This window comes from Centroberyx affinis, unplaced genomic scaffold (genome assembly GCF_046629955.1).
Source record: "Centroberyx affinis isolate AG114_WGS23_722 - 3 ecotype Tasmania unplaced genomic scaffold, CSIRO-AGI_Caff_v1 ptg003390l_1, whole genome shotgun sequence".
NCBI lineage: Eukaryota > Metazoa > Chordata > Actinopteri > Beryciformes > Berycidae > Centroberyx > Centroberyx affinis.
In genome coordinates this window covers 475648-498704 of record NW_027281375.1, presented here as the reverse complement: position 1 = coordinate 498704, position 23057 = coordinate 475648, and the positions used below count along the sequence as shown (strand labels likewise).

Genomic DNA, 23057 nt, shown 5'->3' with positions numbered 1-23057 from the left:
TACATGGGCTTTCAAGTTATCTTCAACCTCCCCAAATTGGAAAATTAACTCTCGTGAAAACAGTTATCTTTGAAAATAATTCCAACCCAGTGTATTTTAAGAGAAAGGGAAAAAACACCTGAGTTGCATTTGACCTCATGGCGTCACAGGAAAAAGGGCTAACCTACGACATATCAGAATGTGAAGCATCACCAGGCTCCCTGAATAGATTTCTTCAACTTCCAGCAGGTTTTATGTCATATATAACTTCTTTATAAGAGATTTGGTCCCAAATCTGTCAGAGTAAGCTTAAATTGATTATTATTTCTAAAACAAAAGTAACATCGGCCCAATAATCAGATAGTATTTATTTGTTGACTTGCTTCAGTCACACTATTGCTCGTGTTCAATCAGTGATGGTGGTGTAATAAAGAATGAATATATTTACATATCTGCTGCTTCAGATAATGGGTAGGACAGGACAGAAGCAGGACTCTGCACAGGGGAATACTGCTTTCAGTATGTCTATAACATAAAATTGACAATACTGATATAGTGATACTAACGCTGACTTCTCCTCAGCAACACCACAGGTTCGAGCAAGTTGTCTTTGGGAACAGTTTGAGCTGGGTGGAGGTTCAGGTTAAAGTAAGGTCCCCACTGCTCCACATCCTATACACAGATACAGTAGGTGCTGCAGCTGAGTCCCCACAGAGCCAGGGGGTGTCACAGCCTGAGACTCCACCAGGGGGAGGAGACTGATCACCCTGCTTCAACACAAGTCACTCGCTGGTTCAAGCTGTCCCATCAGCTTCTCTCAGGACACCGGCGCCCTGAGGCCATCTGACATGCATTTACTCACTCGCTTCCTCAGTGTGTGCCATGCTACGCAACCATGGTTTTATTCTAAAGGGCTTTTAGTGAGAGTATTTTCTGTGCCACTCTCTGCTGACACAAAAACAGACTGGGCAAGACAGTAGAGATGTGGTGAAGCCAAACCCCAAACAAGCGGAGGAGTGCTGTACTCCTCCTGTACTTTTATTCATTTATGTACTTTTCACAAATACTCCTCACATTATCTGACCTACACACAATAGTATAATAAAACACGTTCTGATGAATTATACAGTATATAACATGATGTACCTTCATAATTGGTAGCCCTTATTTGTGGGTTGGATGCTGAAAAGAATGATGACTGTTTAAACTGTGATTTGTGTTTATTTATTGTTACACAAGAAATCATTTTCTAATCTCAACTACCACATGCCCAGATTTCAAACAAATCGCTTAAGAACTATAGCCCTATCTAATTAATAGATTCAGTCATATCTAATGCTGACACCTAAATATTGAAAAAGTAGCTTTTGTGGTGACGAATGCTATAATACAATCGTGCCATATTAGGCCATTAAGGCTCCACTTTGGCTATAATTGTGAGCTCAATAACACACATTAATAACTATTACTACAACATCATACATCAGACATGCGCAACATGGACCAATAGTTCAGGATCAAGACTTTCATGCGCAACGCTCAAACCGATTCATGAAAGACAGAAATAGCACAGAGAACAAAAGACACGGGCACGCAGATTTTTACAGTCGATGCACGAATATAAAGACGAGCACAATTTCCCTTTATGCAGGCTGAGCTTACTCACCCTCGACCAAGAGCTGTTTCAACTAAAACTCAATTTCCCACGCGCCTAAATGAGCACGTGTAATTCTAAAGAAATCGTAAGGAAAAGTAACCTCTGGTGAGCTACTAAAGTTAAAGAGTTAAAGGCGTAATTTTCCAAATGGAAAATTGTCAATATATAATGATTAGGTTGATATTTTCCAAAGGACCTTTTCTCCATATAAGGGTCGGAGCGCAATATAAAAGGGCAGCCTGCATGTTATTGATCGGGCCCATCCACTCTTATTGAAGCTTTCCAAAGCCCGTGTGCAGACTCCCCTCCAGTAATGTGCGTCTATCAGGGAGCCAATCCGTGGCACCAGACAGACTCAGTGAGTCGCTTTAAGACACACTGCCATGGCACCATCACATCCTCTGACCACTGGAGCCTCCGCTGCTCCTCATTTGTGACAGTGCGCCACTAGGGGAATCATTTTACGCACCAACACCTACAGGGAGAAACCGACTGTGGAGAGCCTCTGTCCTCCGGTTGCGCCATGGAGAACTCCAGCACGCTGGGTACCGATGCTCCAAATGCTGACCTAGTAGCCCTTTTGATGACCGACACTTTGAAACGAGTGGTGCACGTGAACGATTCTCCGGAGGACTTTGCCATGGCCGGATTACGCGTGGTCAGTGGTCCCATGTTTCTGGACGCCAACACATTCAGGACTGCCGCTGGAGCCGAGCTTATGGCCGCTCCGCCGTCAGCGTCCTCTCACCTGATGCCTGCCTTTTGGGATTCCCCTTTGAGTCACGGAATCAATGTATTTGTGGGACTTGTCCTTTGCTTCACCATGCTGGGGCTGGGCTGCACGGTGGAGATCAGCCAGCTTGGGGAGCACATCCGGAGACCCATCGGGGTGCTGCTGGCGCTCGTGTGTCAGTTTGTTATCATGCCCTTGGTGGCCTTTCTGTTGGCTTTAGCTTTCTCTCTGGATGATGTAGCGGCTATGGCCGTTCTGCTCTGTGGCTGCTGTCCAGGAGGGAACTTGTCAAATATAATGTCTCTGTTGGTGAACGGAGAGATGAATCTCAGGTAACTAAGTAATACACAATCACGCTATTCCTGCTTGGCTTAAAATAACCTGTAGTGCTTTACCAAGTGAAGTTGTACACAAAACTGAACTATCTGTGTTTGTTCTAAGTATAATATTCAGCAATTACGCATAGGTCTCGGAGATTAGTAAAGGTCTTTGCGCATGGCTCTAAAGTTAATCACATGCGTTTTATGTATTTTCTGTGATGCCAATTGTGAGAACTTGGTCAAACTTAATTCAGAGAATCAAACACTGTTTATGGCCGCTGATCACATCCATCTTATAATGCTATAATGGTGCGTCTTCGCTCCCGTCTCCCCAGCATCATCATGACCATATCGTCCACGCTGCTGGCGCTGGTGCTGATGCCGTTGTGTCTGTGGATCTACAGTCGTGCCTGGATCAACACCCCCGTGGTGAACCTCATGCCCTTCGGGGCCATCATCCTGACCCTGTGCAGCACTCTCATCCCAATTGGCTTAGGGGTGGCGCTAAGATATCGCTACACGCGGGTAGCAGACATCGTTTTAAAGGTAATTTAAGAGCAAAGTTAGTTTTCCACTCAAAGTGAATAAAATGAGTCAATTAAAGACCCTGATTATTCCATGTGATTTGTCGACCTTGAATACTTTAGATTAACGACCACGTTTGCGTAAAAGCGCACTGCGTAATTTTCCATACCTGTCATAAGAAGAGGCGATGCTGACCGCAGGGCACAATGACATCAGAGGCACTTTGTCAGTAAGTGCTCCTCCCTTTCATGATAAAAGTCGCTCACATGAGGGAGGGGCACCTGATTTACAACAGAGAGAAACGTAGTACCAAATACAAGATACACCGATGCATGCAGACCCGAGTTGGAAAAGCCATGCTCATCCTGTAATGTTTTCTCTCCAGGTATCCCTCTGGTCTCTGCTGGTCACCCTCATAATGCTGTTCATCCTGACCGGGGCGATGCTGGGGCCCGAGCTGCTGTCCACCATCCCTCCCTCTGTGTACGTGGTGGCCGTGCTGATGCCTCTGTGTGGCTACGCTGCAGGTTATGGACTGGCTATGCTCTTTGACCTGCCGCCTAACAGCCGCAGGTCCGTCTCTCTGGAGACAGGGTGCCAGAACGTGCAGCTGTGCACCGCCATACTGAAGCTCACCTTCCCCCCTCACCTGATGGGAGGCATGTACATGTTCCCTCTGCTGTACGCTCTGTTCCAAGCAGCCGAGGCTGGCATCTTCATCCTGGCATACAGGATGTACAGAAAGGAGGTTCTGCACAAACAAGACCCCATGGGGGATGGCGATGACACGGATATAACATATCAAAGGTTTCAAGATGAGGATACTGGTTTTGACTCATCTTATGGTGCGGTGACAGTGAGTGACCCAAACACCATCATGTTGGATCCTTGTCCTCCTGACTCAACTCCAGTTTAATGTGAAAAAGACAAATCCCCACTACAGTTGTGGTGGCGCATAATGAGACCTGCTGATGGAATTATTATACTATTTATTGTCATTCATAAACAACCTCTGGAAAACAGAGGGAGACTATGCAGGGGAATCCAGTGGGTACAGAATGTTTATTATCGACTGCTGAAAAAAAAAGGTGCTTCAAGAGAAACGTTGCCAAATCCAACCAAGCCAGATTCATGTTTAATATAGCAAAGGAAAAACATGAACATGTTTATTTGAGAACATAGCTATGTTAATTACAAAGCAATTTTCATCAGCTAAGCGTTACTTTAATCTGTGAAAGTAATATTCATCAATAAACGCCAGCTCAACCAACTCAAAGGTTCACAATACATCACCAAAGAAACAGCATTTAGTTTCAACAAGAGGATCAGATCTACACTCCGTCCCAATTACTCACCTTTTTTCCTCAAGTCCACCGTGTGTGTGTGTGTGTGTGTGTGTGTGTGTGTGTGTGTGTGTGTGTGTGTGTGTGTGTGTGAGTGAGCGAGAGAGAGAGAGAGAGAGACTTCGGGGAAAAGGGATTGGGAAGCTGTCTGTCAGACAAGCATATCAACAATACCTACACATGTACACATTTCCAACCACGCAGTGCCAATCCAGTAACTATATGCTCCATAAGACTAATAGTCTGAACAAAATGTACAATTGTGTATATTATTAACACATGTATATCAAGAAAATATATGGTATGGACAAAAATAAAGCTTCTAATTATACCTTTGTCACATGTCTCGTGTTTTTGACCTGTTTTGTATTCAGACAGACGACACGCAGCCCCACACCTGACCACAATTAGGACTAATGGAGAGCCCAGGTCCCCCAATCTATTTAAATGGCTACACCAACCAGCCTGAGTTGGCTGAACAAAATGGCTACGTATGGTGACGAGCCAGTCGACAGCTATTTCTATTCATCTTACAATCCTTACACGGGCAGGTACCCCAAACCTAAAGACGCGGGGTGGAAATACAAAAGTTATCTCTCCCACTATGGGGACAACTCGGATGCCTTTAACAACCACCAGCGCGCCCAGCTGAAGTCCATCTTATCCCAAATCAATCCCAAACTCACCCCGAGGCTCAGGAAGGCAAATACCAAAGATGTGGCGGTGCAGGTGAACCCGAAGAAGGACGCTTCGGTGCAGTGCGCCATCGGCCCCCGGACCCTCCTGGCCATGAAGCGGGACTCTCTGCGCCAAAGGAGACAGGAGGCCCCGACACCCGGCGGCGGTAGCCCCAAGGCGGGCGCTGTGCGTTATCCCCGCACCCTTGCTGTATACTCACCCATCGCCTACAGGAGCGTCACCTCGTTCCTCGTGGAAGACAACAAGGCGTCGTGCGAGGCGCAGACCGGAGAGCCGCCCGGGGAGCCGCCTGAAGCCGCGGGGAAGAGCGAGGACGCAAAGCCCGCCGGCCAGCGCAAAAAGACCAAGACAAAACCACCAGTGAAGACTGAAGATGTGCAGCCAGTTCCCGAGGGGTCGAAGGTCAAGGCGCGCGTACGGTTCCAGGTGGGTGTCATATCACGCGCTCACCAGTTGGGCAGGTTAGCCTACTCAAACTGTTGGGGGACGTTACATTTAAAAAATAACTGGTTACTTCGTTGCTTGCCTTTAAAAAGTTACAAAGTGTCTCGTTAGGGTATCTTAATTTGCGTCATCCACTTCAAAAGCATGCTCTACTCGTTATCATCGGAGTAACCAAAAAGCCTAGTGTTGATGTCCAATGTTTGCTCAGTGAAATTATAGTGGCGATTACTCCGGACAGTCAACTTTCTGACATTTCTCATCTAAACTAGCTTTGTGTGGAAACTAATCGGGGATGGCATATTTGGAGGGAAATCAAACATCTGTCTAATATTGAGTGATAACACATCTTTTCACATCACAACTTTTTATTTTTTTATTGGTAGGTCCCAATCATGAGATTTAGTCAATCGATGAAAATCTGACTAGACCGTGACTGACTTGACTTTTTTTCTGTCCTAGTTTCTGGAACAAAAGTACGGATATTATCACTGCAGAGAATGCAACCTGCGATGGGAGAGTGCCTATGTGTGGTGCGTTCAGGGCACCAACAAGGTGAGCTCATTTCTTTAGACCAAATCAACCACATTCTGTCCCTTCATTTCCTAATTCAGTTTGAGGAATGGTTAACGGTCATTTCACTCAACCCCACTGTTATCTTCCCACCTGCAGAAGGTTTCAAACAGTTGTCCAGTTTTGTACCAAATCATATCAATTCTTCGCCAATGAGGTCCTGTAATCAAATCTTATGGGGGTCATTGGCCCCTTGACATGAAAACATCTGGGAACCCTGCTCTAACTGAAGTGTCTTGTTCCAGGTGTACTTCAAACAGTTTTGTAGAAAATGCCGAAAGGAATTTAACCCATACCGTGTCGAGGACATCACATGTCATGTAAGCCCTTTTTGCTCTGCAATAATGACATTCAAATGGTCGATTGTCTCATCCAGTTAACCTTTGCCCTCTGTTCCCAGACTTGCAACAAGGCGCGTTGTTGCTGTGCGGTGACGCCACGCCACGTTGACCCCAAACGGCCACACAGGCAGGATTTGTGTGGCAGATGCAAGGGCAAGCGGCTCTCCTGTGACAGCACTTTCAGTTTCAAGTACATCATCTAGGGAGCTTTCCACTGAACTTTGACCCCGTACACACCTACATCAGTCCTGCAGGGTGCGTCCTCAGCCCAGGGCACCAGTGATGCACAAGGGGATCTGGGATGCAGGCTAGATATTTGACATTTCAATACTTTATTTCATGCCTGTTTTGCGTTATGAAATTGATGGCATGCACCACTTGTGAATGTAAAATAAAATGGCTACCCAGCAATCTTTACTTGAGCATTTTTCCCCCCATACTCACTTTGTGTTGAGGCTCTGTTGGTACAAGACATGAAGAGAAACTAACCGCAAAGAGCCTGTGAAAGTGCTTTTGAATCTGTAATGCTTAGTTTTGTTTAAAGTCTGCAGAAATGCCTAACTAATGTAACCTTTGTTTCAATGAGGTGATGCAGTGACTTTTTTTAATACTAAAGTTCTGAATTTTTAGCATGGTGAGGTTTGTTTTGCAGTGGTGCTTTTGCTTCTAGTGCAAGTTGCAGCTGACGCTGAAACATTGGTGGCACCTCCTGCTGTGGTGACCACTACTGAATAGAGGAAGCACTGCACATGTACAATTTGGGGTTAGTATCACAATACTTTGGTAGTCTCAAGTATAACCCAGTTAAAATCCTTCACTGTCTCACATGGGTTCCAGTCTACTGGCAGATGAAATACTGCTCCAAAATTGTGTTCAGGTAGGGTGGATGAGTTGAAGACTCAACTGGACGACTCGGGTTGAAACCCCATGTCTGCAAGCGTATTGATGAAGTGTCCTTCAGAGTCCCATCGAGTTCACACAGAATTTCCCTACAGTAATCAAACATCACATCAAGATCATCGTATCTGAAATAATGTGCTCTTAGTGGCCTAGGAAATGCTAACATCAAAATATTTTCTCCTGTCACCATTCCTCTGTATACCTTAACAGCTGGGCTCTTGTGGGTTTGTTCCTTGTGTGCTTTTCACAATGCTTAGGGGAATTATAGTAGGCATTGTTTAGGCTTCATAAGGGAAACACTGTTCACTGGTACCCCAGGCAGTACAGTAGAAGTCAAGCATGAGCCAGCTCTAGGTTGGCTGCACATTCACATACCAGGAAGCAGCTCAGTTGAGGTTGTAGTGCAAGTTGCAGCTGACCATGAGACAATGGTGCTGTAGCTGAAAATGGCACCTTTTTGAGAGTTGGTAGTGTTGCTGTGGCCAGAGCAGTTTCCTCCACCATTTAATACCTATATTAATACTTAAGACCAAACTTACTGTATGATCAGGTTTTTATTTATCCAGAGAGAAGGCTGGTATGTGAGTGAACAAGAAAAAAAAAAAAAGGAAACTGTATAATGCACCTCTACATTAAAACATTATCTTCCAGGTAAATAATATATCCATTAAATAATTAAGAACAGCATTCAAATGTACCAGACAAGCAGAAAAAAGCTCTCTGAGGAATGAGTACAGTGATTGTTACAATGTGCCATGACAAGTTTTCCACAAAGCATTCAGATAACGGGTCGTGTCCTGCAGTCACGGCAGCAAGCAGGGCCATTCTGAAAGCGTAGCAGAGCTTCGATGGCAGCCGTTTCCTCGAGGAAAACAGGATCAAACTGTGGCAGACGATGAGTACTGCTTTGCAACGGGATCAGCCAACATGGACAAACGCAAACCTCAGTCTCCCTTCATAAGGCTTTAAGCAGAGCCTATGCTGGGGGGCAGGGTAACAAAAAGATCACAGTGGAGAGAAGGAATGCATATGACTTGGCTTGGCTGGGTTGGTGCGGTCCAACAGGAGATAGAGGCTGCATTAGAGCCATCACCATCAAAATGGTAGAGAAGTGGCCAGTCCCAAATGACCCCTGACCCCCTTTGCGAGAAGGACCACAAACACCAACCAAGGCAGTCTTTGGGAAATGTTGAAGTTTGTGTGATTGGATGACAATCATGGAGCGGATCATTAATGACTTAAATCTGGTCTTGCTTTTCTCTTCTCACATTAGCTTCATACATCCTATTCGGATTAACAGTGCATTACACAAAAAGTACAAGGGAAAAATACTGGTTTTACACTATACATTTTCTAAAATATATACAGAGTAAAATAAGTTATTGATGTTTCCATAATGAGTTGTAGCCAGTCTGCACCTGTGTGCAATTATATGCATTTGTGTGTGAGCGTATACCAGAATATCCAATATATACCACACAGTCAAAAGTCTCTAAAGGCAGCTACTTATTTGGTTAAAGAGTGAGTTTCGCATGAAGACCTGTTGAAGGGGACTCTCCTCTCAAAGCAGATCAATAAACAGATATATTTCTCTTTTTACACTCCCTGAGGGCAAACAGCTCCCCCAGGGTTACAATTACATGTTAAATATCCTAACATTTACAACCTAGGATGTTAGCTCTAATAAAAAATACATTTCTCAAAAAAATATTCTTGCAGTGCTTTTCTCTTTCAAGCATGCTTTTGAAAACTTTTTTTTTTTTTTAACTAGATTTTTGTGTGTTTGCTTATGAATCTTGACAGGACAGTCTGTCCTCACGCATACGACAACTCCTCCGGACTGACTTACATGCTTCAACACCGTCTCCCAGTCCCGGGGCCGAGGAGGCCACTGGCCGGTACGACAGGCCCGTCAGGTCAGTTCCGCCAAAAAGAAAAAAACAAAAAAAACAAAAACCAAACAAAAAAAAAAATCTGTCACCATCCCACTGCGTCCTCTCGTACTCACTCTCTTTCCCAGGCCAGTCTCAATACCAAGCACACCACCACATGACTTATTGCAGCTGAATTTGCGAGTTGGCTTAGTCTGGGAAAAAAAATGATATTAGCTTTAAGTACTCATACATGTAATAATAATATATATTAAGAGTCACAGTTATTCCCACACATCCTTTAGCCCTTATAGGTGGAGTCTCTCTTGTCCTCCTCTGAAGCCCCTCGCCGTCTACCCACTCTCTCCAGCGGAGGTGAGGTCTGGATAGTGCGGAGGGGGGCTGTTTTAGTCCAGTCCAGGCTTGGGGCCTGCAGTGTCACAGGCTCAAAGTCCAGTGCTGACCATGGTGGTGTGGGGCTGGCAGGCCTGGGCCTGACTCAGAGCCTCACGGATCTGCAGGTTGAGCTCCATGAGGCGGGTGCTAGCCTGGGACAGGTCCCTGCTGGGGCCCACCACCGCCAGGCAGCCCGTCTGGCCCAGCGTCTGGTGACGGAAGTAGATGTGCAGAAGGGTCTGGACTGCATCATCTGTCTCGTTGCCAAAGATGTCATTGGGCCACAAAGACCTGTCGAGAGGAGAGGAGGAGGGTTAGTAGATGCAGAGAAGAACTTTAATAACTAACGATGCAAAGCAAAAAGTTCAAATCTGAACTGCAGATAGAGGGGTTTTGTTCGACTTGCCTGAAGATTTTGACCTGTGTGAGGGCAGAGCTGAAGTCTCTGGCTCTCAGGGTTTCGATCAGTGATTGGATGGCCGTCTCTGTGCTGGTCTGGGCAGAGTCCGGTATACACACATCCTCTTGTCCATCACTTCCCGTTTCCGCCTCCTTCAAACAGCTCTCCAGGATAGCCAGCTCCTCAGACATGTTGGTCACCTTAAGGGAGAGACATAAAAACATGCATATCATACCATCGCATAACACAAGCATGCATGTGCAAAATGTACACAGGAAGTCAGTATAAAAAAATCTATCAGTATTGACCAATTATTAACTGGAATAGCTGACCCCATCACTCCATGTGAGAAATGATTCAATCTCATAAAGTGCGTTTAATCTGATTAAAGCTCTTCCAAAGAGCTGTGGTAAGATAAGCCTGCAGCCCAGATAGTGGTTGTCTGCAGCCCAGAGAGTCAGTGAACTGATGATGGTTCAATACCAGGACTGGTAGTGGCTGGTCTCAAAACTTGTAGTTTAATAACAAACAAACAAACAAACAAAGAGACCTATATTGCACAAAAGCACCTAGTGCTATTTTATGTATCAGCTTAATGTGAGACAAAACAATGGGAATAACATGTGAATATAGTGCATTTGTCTAGTGTAAGTGCAATGAAGTGCAAGTTGTCAATTCTTGTTTCTCTGACAAGGGAGATGGGACAGATGCACAGTGTCACAGTCCCTTTCCAAGCCAAACCTGAAGCCCAATTAAATCCCAACTATCTCACTGTTGGCCTCAGACATAAAATGCGGTGTGTGTTCTACGACTTAGTGTGAGAACCGAAACAACTGAACTGGATTTATGCACAACCACCACATTTTAAACAATTACCCAAACACCAAATCCTGTATGGTTTTAGTCTCACCTCTGCCTCTCTCTTGATGGTGTCCACCTTGCTGATGAGCTTACAGTAGGCCTGGAAAAGCAGCAGCAGCTGAAAGTGCAACTTATAGAGCCTGCGACATAACTCCAACTCCTACAGAGACAGAAGAAAAGACAGTCATATGCCAGGCATAATGGCCTATTCTGCATTGAAATTACTCACACGGTCATATGATTAGACAGGTGGGTATCCTGGGTTAGAGACGTAGGAGTAGATGAAAGGGTTAACACAGCCTAGAGCGGAGTGCCGTCCGGTTCAGGCCATGGAGCAAGAGGTGAGGGTCTATCACTAGTCACAGGCTGGCATTAGTCACAGAGCTCTCGATTAGAACGCTATCCATCACCACCTCCTGTCACGCTCCCTATGGCCCGCTGCGACTGGGTACGGCTAAATAGATGAATGAATGAACCAAAGAACTAGGCAATGACTAAGAGTTAGAGAACTGAGCCTAATCCAGGAAAACATGGAGGGGAAAAAAAATGGTGATTTGAACAGGTATGGGAATGGAGAAAAACACATGCAAAATGAAAGTAATCTAAACCTGACGGCAATATGGATCTCTCCATCGATCTTGTCCTATTGATAACCCAAGGCAGCGTCCCCCTCTGAAATCAACAGTAACCCTGTACGCTGATTAGAAGTTTAGAGATCTTCTATCTGCAGACAGAATCGGTATGGAATACGAAAGGGGTTAAGAAGTTGATTATCCAGTCAGGATGTAACCAAGAGTAAAGCATATAGTGCAATACCAGCTAAAGTACATTATGATTGGGTGGGGGAGTTGAGCTGGGTTATATGAGAGATCAAGAGAGAGAGAGCGAGAGAGAGAGGAGGGTGGAGTTGCAGAGCCCAGTCTGTGGGTGTCAACAGCGCAGGTATATGCAGAGAGATGAAATGGTCAGTGTTTTGTCCGGATGTCATGATTATTAAGAGTCTAGAATATGAGAACCACTTACTGCTAGATTCTCCATTTGCTAAGCAAGAAGGTGAGCAGGTCACAAAAACAACAAACAAAACAGGAAGAGAGAAAGACCAAGAATTAGTGAGCTTTAACATGGCAGCTGAGACACAGTGACCTGGCGGGCAATGAGCGGTTTCATATCATCTTTTCTTCATACAGGTCAGGGAAGGCTCAGTGCCAATACACATACGAGCTCACTTCAGCAGTAACAGGAACATACATTCAGAGAAGCTGAGAAACAGCTTGTACAGGGAGGGACAGAAAGAAAGAGACAGATGTAGGGGCTACAGACAGAGGAAGGAGAGTGGAGTAAGAGAGCTCTGAATGCACTTAAGTGTCTCCCTCATGACTGCAAACAGCACAACAGAGGTTTAATCTATGACAGCATCTCCTTAGAACTGAAAACGAAAAGAGTGAAGTTGTGAGTGCCAAGTCCACAGATTTATGCAAGAAGCTCCGGCTAGTTGATAGTGAAAGCATCAACAATACTAGGGTGCAGAGAGAGAAACCATGCAAAGCCTCCTAGCAACTGAGGTCAGATGAGTTACATCTATAAAACCCATGTGTCTGTCTTGCAATCCTAATCTTTCTTCATTCCTTTTGATTTAATTATTTCTACATTTCAGTTCTCATTTCCTGAAAACAACAAAATGATCATGATTATTAAGATGGTATGAACTCAGAATTAGTTGTAGTTGAAAATCTTAAGATTTGTGTATTAGCTCACAGAATTAGTTGTAGGTAAAAATCTTAAGATTTGTGTATAATGCAAAAGTTCTAGAGGACTTTTATCTGACTCATAAAAAAAAATGCTACTGGATTGTCCTATAAGTCTTAATACAGGAGTACCCAGTCTTAATGAATTAATTAGTAACAAAATTCAACAGATTCCAGTTGGATTCTTTAATGACATTCCTATTGGATTCCTACAGGACTTTTTGTCTAACACACATGACTAATTACATGCTCAGTCATCAAACTAGTGAGTGTTCAGTCCTACCTGGGCCTGAGTATTGGGTCGTTGGTTGCTGTCTTTGTCGCCAAATGTCTTCCTGCAGTTTTCCAGCCACTATAGGGTTGGGAGGACAGGGATGGGTGAGAGACAAGACAGAAAAGTATAGGGATTGAGAGAAGGATGGGGAGATAAACAGAATAATCCACTGAGTTCGATAACAGAAGCAATACAAATGCTTATTTTTTTCCCTAGGACGTGTGTATGTTTGTTTGTGTGCGTACATAATAAGGGTTGGTCGGGGGGAGATTTAATAAGACTGTTGTACTTAGCGAATTAAAGAAGGTCTGTTCTAGAGCAGGGGGTAGTATCAAGCCCTCTAGGGACCGTAGCTGTCTCATTCAATTAGCGCCCCTGCATCCCAGAACCCTCTGCAATCTCATCTGTTCTCTTTATTCCCCTCCCCCTTCTTCCCTCCCTCTGCCCCTCCCAGTTTCTCCTGCCTGGCCGTCTATAACTGATTTAGGAGCGCTGAGGGTTATTTTTATCCCTTCAGCAGGGGATGTCACTAGCAATGTAGACACTAACGGCAGCTAAATCCACTCATACCCTCCACTGATTCAATGCCTGCCCTAATCATGAGACGGAGTGGGGCATTTATCTTGTAAAGCATCAGCTCTTTGTCTCCATGTCTGCTTTGCTTTCCGTGGCATGGCAGCATAGGGATAAATGGTAATTTACACATACTTCCTAAGCTCATCTTGAGACGAGAGGCCATTATGAGACGGTCCCTTAGAGCCCCACACACACATACTGACATGGAAACAGAATCTGCAGGCATGGCAGTGTTCAGAACCATGGTGGATGTGATGCAATGTGCCGTGGGGGGAAAGGGGCGGGGCAGGTACACAGATGAGAATGGGAAAGCAGATAGGGTGGATGGGGGGAGAGATGTGCTGGCTCACCTGCTCTGCTGCTTCCCTCTTGCCATTGTAGGTGTCCAGGTGTTCCTGCAACTCCAGCACACTAAACTTCAGAGTCTCCAGCAGTCCACATGAGACCAACTACAACAGCAAGACAGGACACCACAGACATTAACCCACAACAGCACCCGATACATACACAGTACTTGACACAAAAAACATTTACAGTAGGACAAACACAGACATCAAGCAATATGTATGACATGCAGCGCTTATTTACAGGTAATCTAATTTGAATATGTACCTGTTCAGAGTTATACCTTTAGAGCTATTCTAATTTCAGGAGTTATACTAAAAGTGCCAAGGGTAACTTTGCAGAATAGCCTCACCGTCTCCGCGTCCAGCAGCACAGTGGGGCACTGGGAGCGTGAGGTCATGACCTCCAGGGAGCTGAGGAACTGATTACCCATTCGTTGCAGCTTTTCCCCGAGGAAGCGCACAGATGAATGTGTAATGGAGCCAAATTTCCTCTGAATGCTCTGTAAACAAGGAGGTGGAAGGAAAAAAAAAACTTGCTAAGAATGCTCTGTGGTAAACAAGGTTGTAGATGCAACACAGAGGATGCAGACATGACCACCAAAAACTAAAGTATATAAATAGCATTTACCTGAAAGAGTCGGGAGAACACGTGGAAAGTGTAAACAGCGGAGGAACCATCTGTATCTGACAACATCTGGTTGACATGGCAACGCCAAGCATCTTCCTCGTTGTCATAGGCAACGGGCTGGAATGCTGCCAGGATGGCAGAGAGGAAGGGCGAAGGGGGCGGAGAGGCCTGGATCTCTGGGAAACAGTCTGCGTCACCTTCATCTTGACTGAAACACACACAGGGCCAGTTAGCTACAATCTGACACGTACTACACTCCCCTCATTCTGTATTGAAGGGCAAATGTAAACACACACATGCTCATCCTCACCGACTGCAAGTAAACAACCTCACATTGTTCTTACTATCTCTGCCTCTTTCACTGCAGAGGTTTTTGCTGCAGTCTATTGAGAACTCTAATCTACTGCAGTGCTCTAGCAAAAAAAAACAACATATGGAGCTATTAGCATTTTAGCATCATGCAAATATCTCTCTCGCTCACACACACACACACACACACACAGATACTCACAGGCCCGTGGGACCAAAGAGCCTGAAGAAGCAGACAGAATAGAAGTATCTAAAGCCTGCGCTGCCGAGCGCTGTAGCGGACACAGTCTCTGTCCTCATCCTCACATTTACTAGCGCTTCTCTTTCCCTTTATCTCTCTCCTTGCCTCCCTCTTTCCCTAACGTCTGCAGCACGGCTGTGCTGCAACTGCTAACTGCACTAGCGCACTGCACTCCCGTCCCACACAGGACTGCAGAGAGATCTATCTGAGCTTAGCATCTACACACACTGACACATACACACGCTGCTGCAAAAAAGAGCAAGGCCCCAACCTCACAGTGGTAGACTGCTGCTGAGTTGCTCTTTCTGTCTCTCTCCCACTCACATAAATCCTGACACACACGCCAACACTGAACCATTTAGTAGAATCCCGCTGTTTTCAGACAGACAATCACTTGGAGTACAACCCACTCACACTACCCATCAATCAAGGAGGGCAGATCTATGTGAAAGACCTTGAGTGCACCGATGTATGCCAGTAAGAAGCTAAGTGAGTATGTGTTTGTTTAGGATTGCATCTTTATGCAGGGTAGTTTAAAACCCTGAGTGCGACAACTGTCCTCCAGCCAGAGTTGGCCCACCTTCAGGAGGGAGTGTTTAACGGCAGATTGGAGCCTAGCCTGGCCCACCTTCACAGCATCGGCCCACATGGGAGCCATGCCAGGGATGGACTCACCCATCACAGCAACTCAAAAAGTGTACTTCATCTCACAGAAGCCAGACTGGCCACACAAACTCAAATATCATCATAAGCAGACACAGCCAAACCATTTTCCACCCACACACAGCAGATATCGCTTTGTATCATGATAAAGTCAAATTGGAAAATTGTAATGTAACAGTTAATAGTTTGAATTTAAAATGAAGTATGTAAGCTGAGCTGTATGGGTGAATGTAGACCCTGCTTTCTTAAGCTATGGGTTGGGACCATAAAGGGGTCACATCCGTTTTCGGTGGGTCCCCACATCACAAGAGTACCGGTATGTGTTAAGAAAACTGGATCCCAAGACCAGATTAAATTTCTCATTTGGGTCCAGGTCTGGAAAAGTTTAAAAAACCCTCTTCTAGACAATAAAAGTCATTTGCAGTATTTTGCTGATCAGTCAGTCAATAGTAAAGGTCAGGGACATACAAGGAAGCTTTTCTACAATGTCTGCAGTACGATCTACAGTGATGGTGTAGGCCAGATGACCTGCACCTGTTCTGATCCCTGTCACATATAGCTTAGTGTTCTTGCTCCAAGCAGAAGTAAGTTTTAAGCGAGCCAGTTCTGCTCCACCTACCTGGACATGCCAGAGAAGTCGGCCCCGTCCTCCTCCTCCTTACAGCGCTCGTCTAGCTCCTTCAGGGCCAGTGTCACATCTTCGTCGCACACCGAGCCACAGGGGCTGTCTGGGTCTGGAGGCAGGGACAGGGGTAGAGGCAGCGCTGTCGGGGAGTCCTCCTCACAGAGGGACCCCGGCGGGGTGTCTATGGCCGGAGGGGGAGGGGGGGCTGGATCCAGGTCGTCTTGGGGGTCCTGAGGGTCATGGGAGTCCGGGAGGTCACACAGCTCTGGTGCGTCAGAGGACAGAGGGGGGGCGCTGCAAAACCCCGTGTCCTCGCTCACACTACTGCTCAGTTCGTCCGCTGCCGTCATGCTCACGGCATCCTGTAATACACAGCCAGGAGGGGGCGCTCAGGAGCAGCTTGGCAGATGATGCCACATGAACATTACACAATATAATAACCATTTTGAACTCTCAGAGTTATTAGAGCAGTGGGATCACTTAGTTCCTATGACAACAGCTGCTCTAAACGCCAACGTGGGACACAGGGATTGACATCTTCACCTTTACCAGAGCCCGAATTAGGACTGTTATAGCCTCTACTAATTAAGCAATTCAATATTATCTTGAATTATACAAGAGGGAATCTTAAGTCAGCATTTTTCACAATGTTCACTTCCTTGGAGATGGCTCTTGACGTCACTTCATACGCTAGTGTCTTGAGTACAGAAAAAAAAACGAAATCAATAGATAGGAGACCAATATCACTCTATCACTGAGGTGCCATTATGGGTGTGACCTGAACGCTAATAAAACACGGACATCACGGTGAAACGACAGGCAGTGAGAGCCAACAGGACAGCAGATTAATGGGAAGTATGTGCTCTGACGCAGTTCAATCTGTATGGACAAAAAACTGCTGATTTATGACTTGCACTGGATAACTATGCACAATGCTCAAAAGACGGATTCTGTAATAGTGACTTAGGAAAGACATCGCCCAGCAGCCATCAAAAGTAGGCCTGCACCGAGGGAAATTACACAAAGTTACAGTTTCATAACCCCCAACTGAAGATAATACACGTATATTTGATTACATCAGTACCAAACCGGTTACAGTGTATGACTCAGACACGGGAAACACTAGGTAAATTCCATCATGTAAAGTGACCATGTTCATGTAAAGCACGTACATGGTGGGAGGGGCATGTAGGGTGATGACACAGAGAGACGGTCTAATTGAAAGAACTTGTTTTTTTTCTTCCTGCCTTTTTTTTTATTTAAGAGTCTAATGCATTAGGAAAGCTGAGTGTGGCAGGCAGCCAGTACGTCACAGAGGCAGCAGCTATATTACAGAAAGCTTTTAGAAGTGGTCGTGGCCATCCTGGAGGGAATGAGTAAGAGTATTGATGGTTTTATCTAGGGCTCATTACACTAAGAGCTGGGGCTGTGATGGAGGAGATGTCCTTGGGCTGATATTGAGACCATCGGCTAGATCGAGCTCGTAGGAAGTTCCATTCAGTTCTTCGTATAGTGAAGAGCACAGGGCACGGTCACTGAGGGGTAGGGACACCCTCTCTAAAATTCATTCACACAACCCCCAACATCATGTATGTATGAGCATCATGGTATACAGGTGAGGTAAAAGAACGGGCCATGGTGTTGCATTCTGCAGTTCCCACACTGTAAGGTATAAACGCAGACCAGGAGAACATAATATATACACCACGGTTAGTACAAGTGATAAATGTCAGTAGCAGTAGATGGCAAAGCTGTTAGTTCATCAAAAGACAAGCTGTGACATGTTAATATGGTAGCAAATTAATTGGCTGATGACATGGCTTCTTTAATTGGCCAGAGCACCATTGGTGTATTCTAGTGTAACTTAATTGCACTTTAAAAGTTAACACCAATTGTAAAGGACTTATACTCACACATGCGTCTGCCGAAGATAAAGGAGCTGGTGTCCAAAGTATTAAATTGGAGATTTAGTTGGAATGGTCAGGTTCTGTGTTAATGGAGGTGAGCAGTGACAGCTGACCTGAGGTGAGTGTTTGGTTTTTCACCTTGATCTCTCCCCGAATCACACAAGCAAGCCCCACCAAACAACTATTAAGGGAGTAAGAGCTAGCACTCAGCACACACACCCAGAGCAGAGCTACAAAGCAGACAGAAGTGGAATGAGACAGAAAAAGCAGCCCACAATGCTCTGACTCGAGGCCAGAGCCAGCACCTTGACCCCACCCAACGCGCTCCCAGCTGACCCTCTGCCTAAATGACAGATGAGCAATGAAGTACAGCAAAGGCAGATAAAAGTTTAAAGGAAAGGAAAAGGCAAGCTAGAAAGCACCCGAGCACCACAGTTTATTGCTGCTCCCAATTGATCGCACCTCAGGCAGCTGGCTGCTGGTGCTGTCTGAGTGGGCCATCTCCAGAATGGGGCTATCCAGTCGAGGAAGGGAGGGCAGGGAGGGAAGAGAGGGCAGGACAGCTGCCTCCTCAGTGAGGGCGCTGCTGGATGACTCCTGGGACTGCTGCAGAGAATCCACATGGTTGGATGTCGCATCATCTGTAGCAGAGTCACTGTTCAGCTGGAGGGGAGAAAAACAAGCATAGATTGGTTAGCTCCTCTGGTGAGACATTGGATAGACAGAAAACAGATGATAGTATCTGGCCATCTGGTTTGATACAAACCATTGCTGAAAGTAAACTAAGGGCTAGGGCTGTCACTCCCTCAAAATTGAGTTTGAACAAAACTTTTATTAGGAAACTTTTTTTTTTCTTCAATTCTCAGTTAAAAATGATAGGATGCAAGCAGAGCAGCGTCTGCTGCCATGCCAAATAGGTCCTTCACTAAACCTTAATGCACTGTGTTACATACTCCTGTAAATGTTGAAAATCTATGCTGTCTTACTGTGGGGACCAAGATGCTTTATCAATGGTTTGTTGGGATTTATATTTCATTATGCATTGTGCTCTCATGATTTATCATAACAGTGCAGTGGATTGGTTTAGAACCACTTGGCCATCCTGTCCACTGCATGTCTGTTATCATACAGAGAAAATCCCACCAAAGTGGGGCTAAGCTTAATGAAGGAAACAGAGTTATTACAATATTTAATTCACTTTTCCTTCATCCAATCTATACTCTGTCAGGAGGTTCAAAATAATTACAAACATTGATTAAGTAACAGCCCTAGCTGGTGCTGCCCATTATCGGTTTACTATAGGTGGTTGAAGAAAATATTCTTCTTACTGATATTTTTCTATGAAGTACAATAGTTGAAAATTCAGGCCATGTTTAGTCTTTTTAGTCTAGCATTCAATTGGTGTAGCATTTTAAATTGTTTCAGGCAAAAAGTAAATTCATGCTATAGTCAATAACTTATATCAATCAATTATCCTTTTTTCCAAGGCATATGTCTAAATCAAGTAAAAATGCTGCATGCTCATTGTTATACTGTTACAGTGTAATACTGGATGACTGTAAAGAGGTTTTCAGGGGGCAAAAGTTCACTAAAGGCAAAAGCTCATTCTCTCACAGTGCACCACCAAGAGCAAGAGGAAGAGAAAATGTAAGAAAAAAGAAAACATCCTCATTAGACTGAGGTGAAGCTCTTACTTTAATAGCATTATTATTGACATTTGGGATAAGAGCTTACTTGCAATGCAGAGCAAAGCAAAGAGGAGTTAGAGACAAGCAGCCAGAGAATTGGGAATTAAAAAAAACAAAAAAAACAACAACCTTGATCAAGCCCACAAAGGAACATGCTCTTATTCTGAGTCTTGTCCTCAACTTTATACCTCAGTTAGATCTGTGACATTTTATTCAATTGTGAAAATCAAATTTTGTTCATGATCTTTTTAATAAGCCTATGAATAAACAATGATATGCCTTAAATCAATGTAATGAACCAATTTACTTAAATTGTCCTACACTCTACTTACCTATTGGAAGAAAAAAAACAAAAAAAACAACAGCAGCATTTATTTAGCAGTGAGAGGTAGTGGGTCTAAGACTGAGGTTGAAGGGGGGCGTCTACCACCAGCGAGGAAGCAAGCGTCTAGCCCCTGCCCATACTGGCAGTAGGTTCAACTCAGCGTGCGCACACACACACCATGCCAGCAGGCTGTGTGAGGAGCGTGGTGGTGGCGGCATGGGGGGTGGGAGGGGGCATCCTGATTAGAGTCAGACTTACAAGGCCAGAGCGGGTGAGAATCTGGCTAGCGCTCAGTACCTCCTCCTCAGACGACTCATCCGTGTCCTCCTGGTTGGTGAGGTTGAGGCTAGGCGTGCTGCCAGTGTACTGGCACTCCTGCAGAGATGGCGTGTCCCCTTTGTCCATGCTGTCCAGGGAGCGACGTCGCACGCCCCAGTTGAAGTTGTCCATGCTCTCCCCCTGCAGGACAGCCAAGTAAATAGCAGTCAGACACAGCAAACACACACACAACGGTAAGGTGCAGGGCAGGTCTTGCAACAGTACAGGGAAACAAAGCAGAAGACAAACATACACATCCACAACTTAAAAAAACAAACACAAAAAACCACAGACTACAAACAGTGATGTGCACGAGTGGGTGAAATGATTCCCCCCCTCATTTACCATTTTATAACATGAAGATTTTAGATGGTAAGGGATGAAAAGTTTAAAAAATAAAAAATAACAAAAAACAACTAGTGAAGGATTGACAACAGAAGCCATGGTTTCTAATCAAAGCGCAATATACTGTATCATCACTTGACTCGCTGACAACACAGATGATTTTAAAAGATTGGCAAAAATCACCAGATGGACAACAGGGCGCTGGAGAGAATGGCAGCCCTAAGAAGCTGACTTGCCCAAAGACTTACCTGCAACTCCTTGTGGCAAGAGAAGAGAAGGAATAAGTGGGTTAGAAGACTAAGGACAGTTAGAGAACATTGAGACATTTTTTAACTACAACACTCAGACAAATGAGATACTAAACAGTTAAACGACATACACCAAAACAAGACATTATAGTGATCTGTGATGACATTGACCTGAGCATCAATGTGTTGGAGAGAAAAAATGAAGTCTGTGTGCAACTGTGCTTGCATCAGGGTTCCTACACAGCTTGGATTTCAAAATTCCAGACTTCTTCCTTAATTTCTTGACTGGATTTGAAAATTTGTTTCAAAATGATTTCTGCTAATATTCATATTGTCCACCCGCTATTAGCTACTCCATACAGATGCCTGACAACAGCAAGTATCATAACATGTAGGATGACAGGGGGTCATTACTATTCCATACTTTTCGTTTTTTGTGTCATTTCCTATCTTTTAAAGACCTGGAAATTACTTTTCCATACAGCTCCAGACTTGTGTAGGAACCCTGTTGTATGTGTGTCAGTGTATAAAAGCACATACACCGTAAGTGAAATGGACACTTGTGAAAGAGTGTCTCCACCTGAAAACCTGAAGTCTCACCTCAGCATCCTCCAGCTCCACATCTAGGAAGTCAAAGTCCTTGAAGACGCCGAACTGCTGCTCGCTGCCTGCATCTTCTCCCTGCACATCCTCCTCCCTAACCACCTCTTCCACTGTGGGTATTAGGCTGGTCTGCTGGTCCCCAGAGTCCAGATCCTCATTGGATGAGAATACCACCTGCACATACAGGGAGAAGGGAGATTCTTTGTTGCCAAATAGTAAAACACACTCATTGTATAGCCATAAAAAAGGAACAAATATGCAACAAAAGTTATACTCCAGATATGTTCTTAACAGTGAATTTACAGAGACCTTGTCAGAGGCTTTAGAGTAGGAGAGGAGTCTTACAGATGGGTTTTTGGGAATACCAGACTCCGGACCACATAACGACAGGACATTCATCAGCTTCTCTCTGGTTCTTCTCTGCAACAAGAAAACGTAAACAAGATGAGCAAACTTTCACCCCTAGTCATTGCTGCCCTCAAAATCTGGTTAGACGGGGACACAGCGCCTGACGCTGTGTCAGAGTTTGAGTAGATACCTGAGAGAGCTGAGGCCTCTTCCAGCTGACCGGCACCAGGCCGTTGGAGTTGGAACCAGATGATGTGGAGGAGGTACTCCTGGTTACAGCGATCACCTGCGGCTTCCCATTCCGCCCCGCTGCACTACGCTGGTCACCGTACTTGTGCCCTATGATGGGTGTCTGTGGAGTCAAATATTACAGAGCTTAGGAGAAAAAATGGCATAAGCAAGTGCACTGAGGAAAAGGCGGAGAGGGAGAAGATGCAGAAGGAGAGATGCTGACCTCTGAGATGTCAAAGTGGAAGTCCAGGGTCTTGCCAGGCAGCTCCTTGGAAGAGTTATTGAATATGCGTGTAAAGGCAATTTCTGGAGAGCCGGACGACTCCACACTGTAGGAGCGCTGCACCTCATCTGGAACAACAAGGCTGGCCGAGCGAGACACCACCAACTTCAGAATGTTCTGGGCCTCCTTCCAGTATGGGCTCTGTAAAACACAAACACACAAATACAGTGGTTCTATTGTGAAATAATAAGCTGTGTAGGTGTTTTTGAATAATTTACAAGTACGAGTGGACACGTTTTCCCTCAGACAGCCAAAGCATCCACTACCCACACCAGCTAGAGACTGTGTCTATAAGGCCATCTGGATGCTGTATT

General features: G+C 45.1%; 3 protein-coding genes across 4 annotated transcripts in view; 2 read left to right on the top strand and 1 right to left on the bottom strand.

Moving 5' to 3' along the window:
- The first annotated feature begins 2279 nt into the window (after positions 1-2279).
- On the top strand, positions 2280-4130 carry slc10a4 (solute carrier family 10 member 4). The gene is made up of 3 exons (XM_071539077.1): positions 2280-2701; positions 3025-3235; positions 3600-4130. The coding sequence occupies exons 1-3, from the start codon at positions 2307-2309 to the stop codon at positions 4128-4130; spliced, it is 1137 nt and encodes a 378-aa protein (XP_071395178.1). The 5' UTR covers positions 2280-2306.
- Positions 4131-5040: 910 nt separating this feature from the next.
- Positions 5041-6814, top strand: zar1 (zygote arrest 1). Its single transcript, XM_071539075.1, has 4 exons — positions 5041-5682; positions 6160-6252; positions 6516-6590; positions 6671-6814. Exons 1-4 carry the CDS (start codon positions 5041-5043, stop codon positions 6812-6814), a joined length of 954 nt encoding a protein of 317 aa, XP_071395176.1.
- A 1232-nt stretch (positions 6815-8046) lies between these two features.
- The window catches only part of fryl (furry homolog, like), a 57512-nt gene continuing 42501 nt past the window's right edge, over positions 8047-23057 (bottom strand). Inside the window, exons 49-63 of one of the 2 annotated variants that reach the window (XM_071539072.1) lie at positions 22684-22884; positions 22420-22581; positions 22191-22301; positions 21879-22055; positions 20626-20826; positions 18817-19017; positions 16442-16809; positions 14610-14817; positions 14332-14481; positions 13985-14083; positions 13068-13136; positions 12063-12080; positions 11089-11199; positions 10185-10378; positions 8047-10069 (exon numbers count right to left, since the gene is read on the bottom strand). In XM_071539072.1, the coding sequence (XP_071395173.1) occupies positions 9829-10069; positions 10185-10378; positions 11089-11199; positions 12063-12080; positions 13068-13136; positions 13985-14083; positions 14332-14481; positions 14610-14817; positions 16442-16809; positions 18817-19017; positions 20626-20826; positions 21879-22055; positions 22191-22301; positions 22420-22581; positions 22684-22884 (2511 nt within the window). In that variant the 3' untranslated portion in view covers positions 8047-9828. The remainder of the gene's footprint in view (positions 10070-10184; positions 10379-11088; positions 11200-12062; positions 12081-13067; positions 13137-13984; positions 14084-14331; positions 14482-14609; positions 14818-16441; positions 16810-18816; positions 19018-20625; positions 20827-21878; positions 22056-22190; positions 22302-22419; positions 22582-22683; positions 22885-23057) is intronic. The other variant, XM_071539073.1, reaches the window with a different exon arrangement.

Coding starts and splice junctions, on each gene's coding strand:
- slc10a4 (XM_071539077.1), top strand. CDS start 2,307: ATGTTTCTGGACGCCAACACATTCAGGACTGCCGCTGGAGCCGAGCTT. Junction 2,702..3,024: donor AACGGAGAGATGAATCTCAG/GTAACTAAGTAA, acceptor CCGTCTCCCCAG/CATCATCATGACCATATCGT. Junction 3,236..3,599: donor TAGCAGACATCGTTTTAAAG/GTAATTTAAGAG, acceptor TTTTCTCTCCAG/GTATCCCTCTGGTCTCTGCT.
- zar1 (XM_071539075.1), top strand. CDS start 5,041: ATGGCTACGTATGGTGACGAGCCAGTCGACAGCTATTTCTATTCATCT. Junction 5,683..6,159: donor AGGCGCGCGTACGGTTCCAG/GTGGGTGTCATA, acceptor TTTCTGTCCTAG/TTTCTGGAACAAAAGTACGG. Junction 6,253..6,515: donor GCGTTCAGGGCACCAACAAG/GTGAGCTCATTT, acceptor GTCTTGTTCCAG/GTGTACTTCAAACAGTTTTG.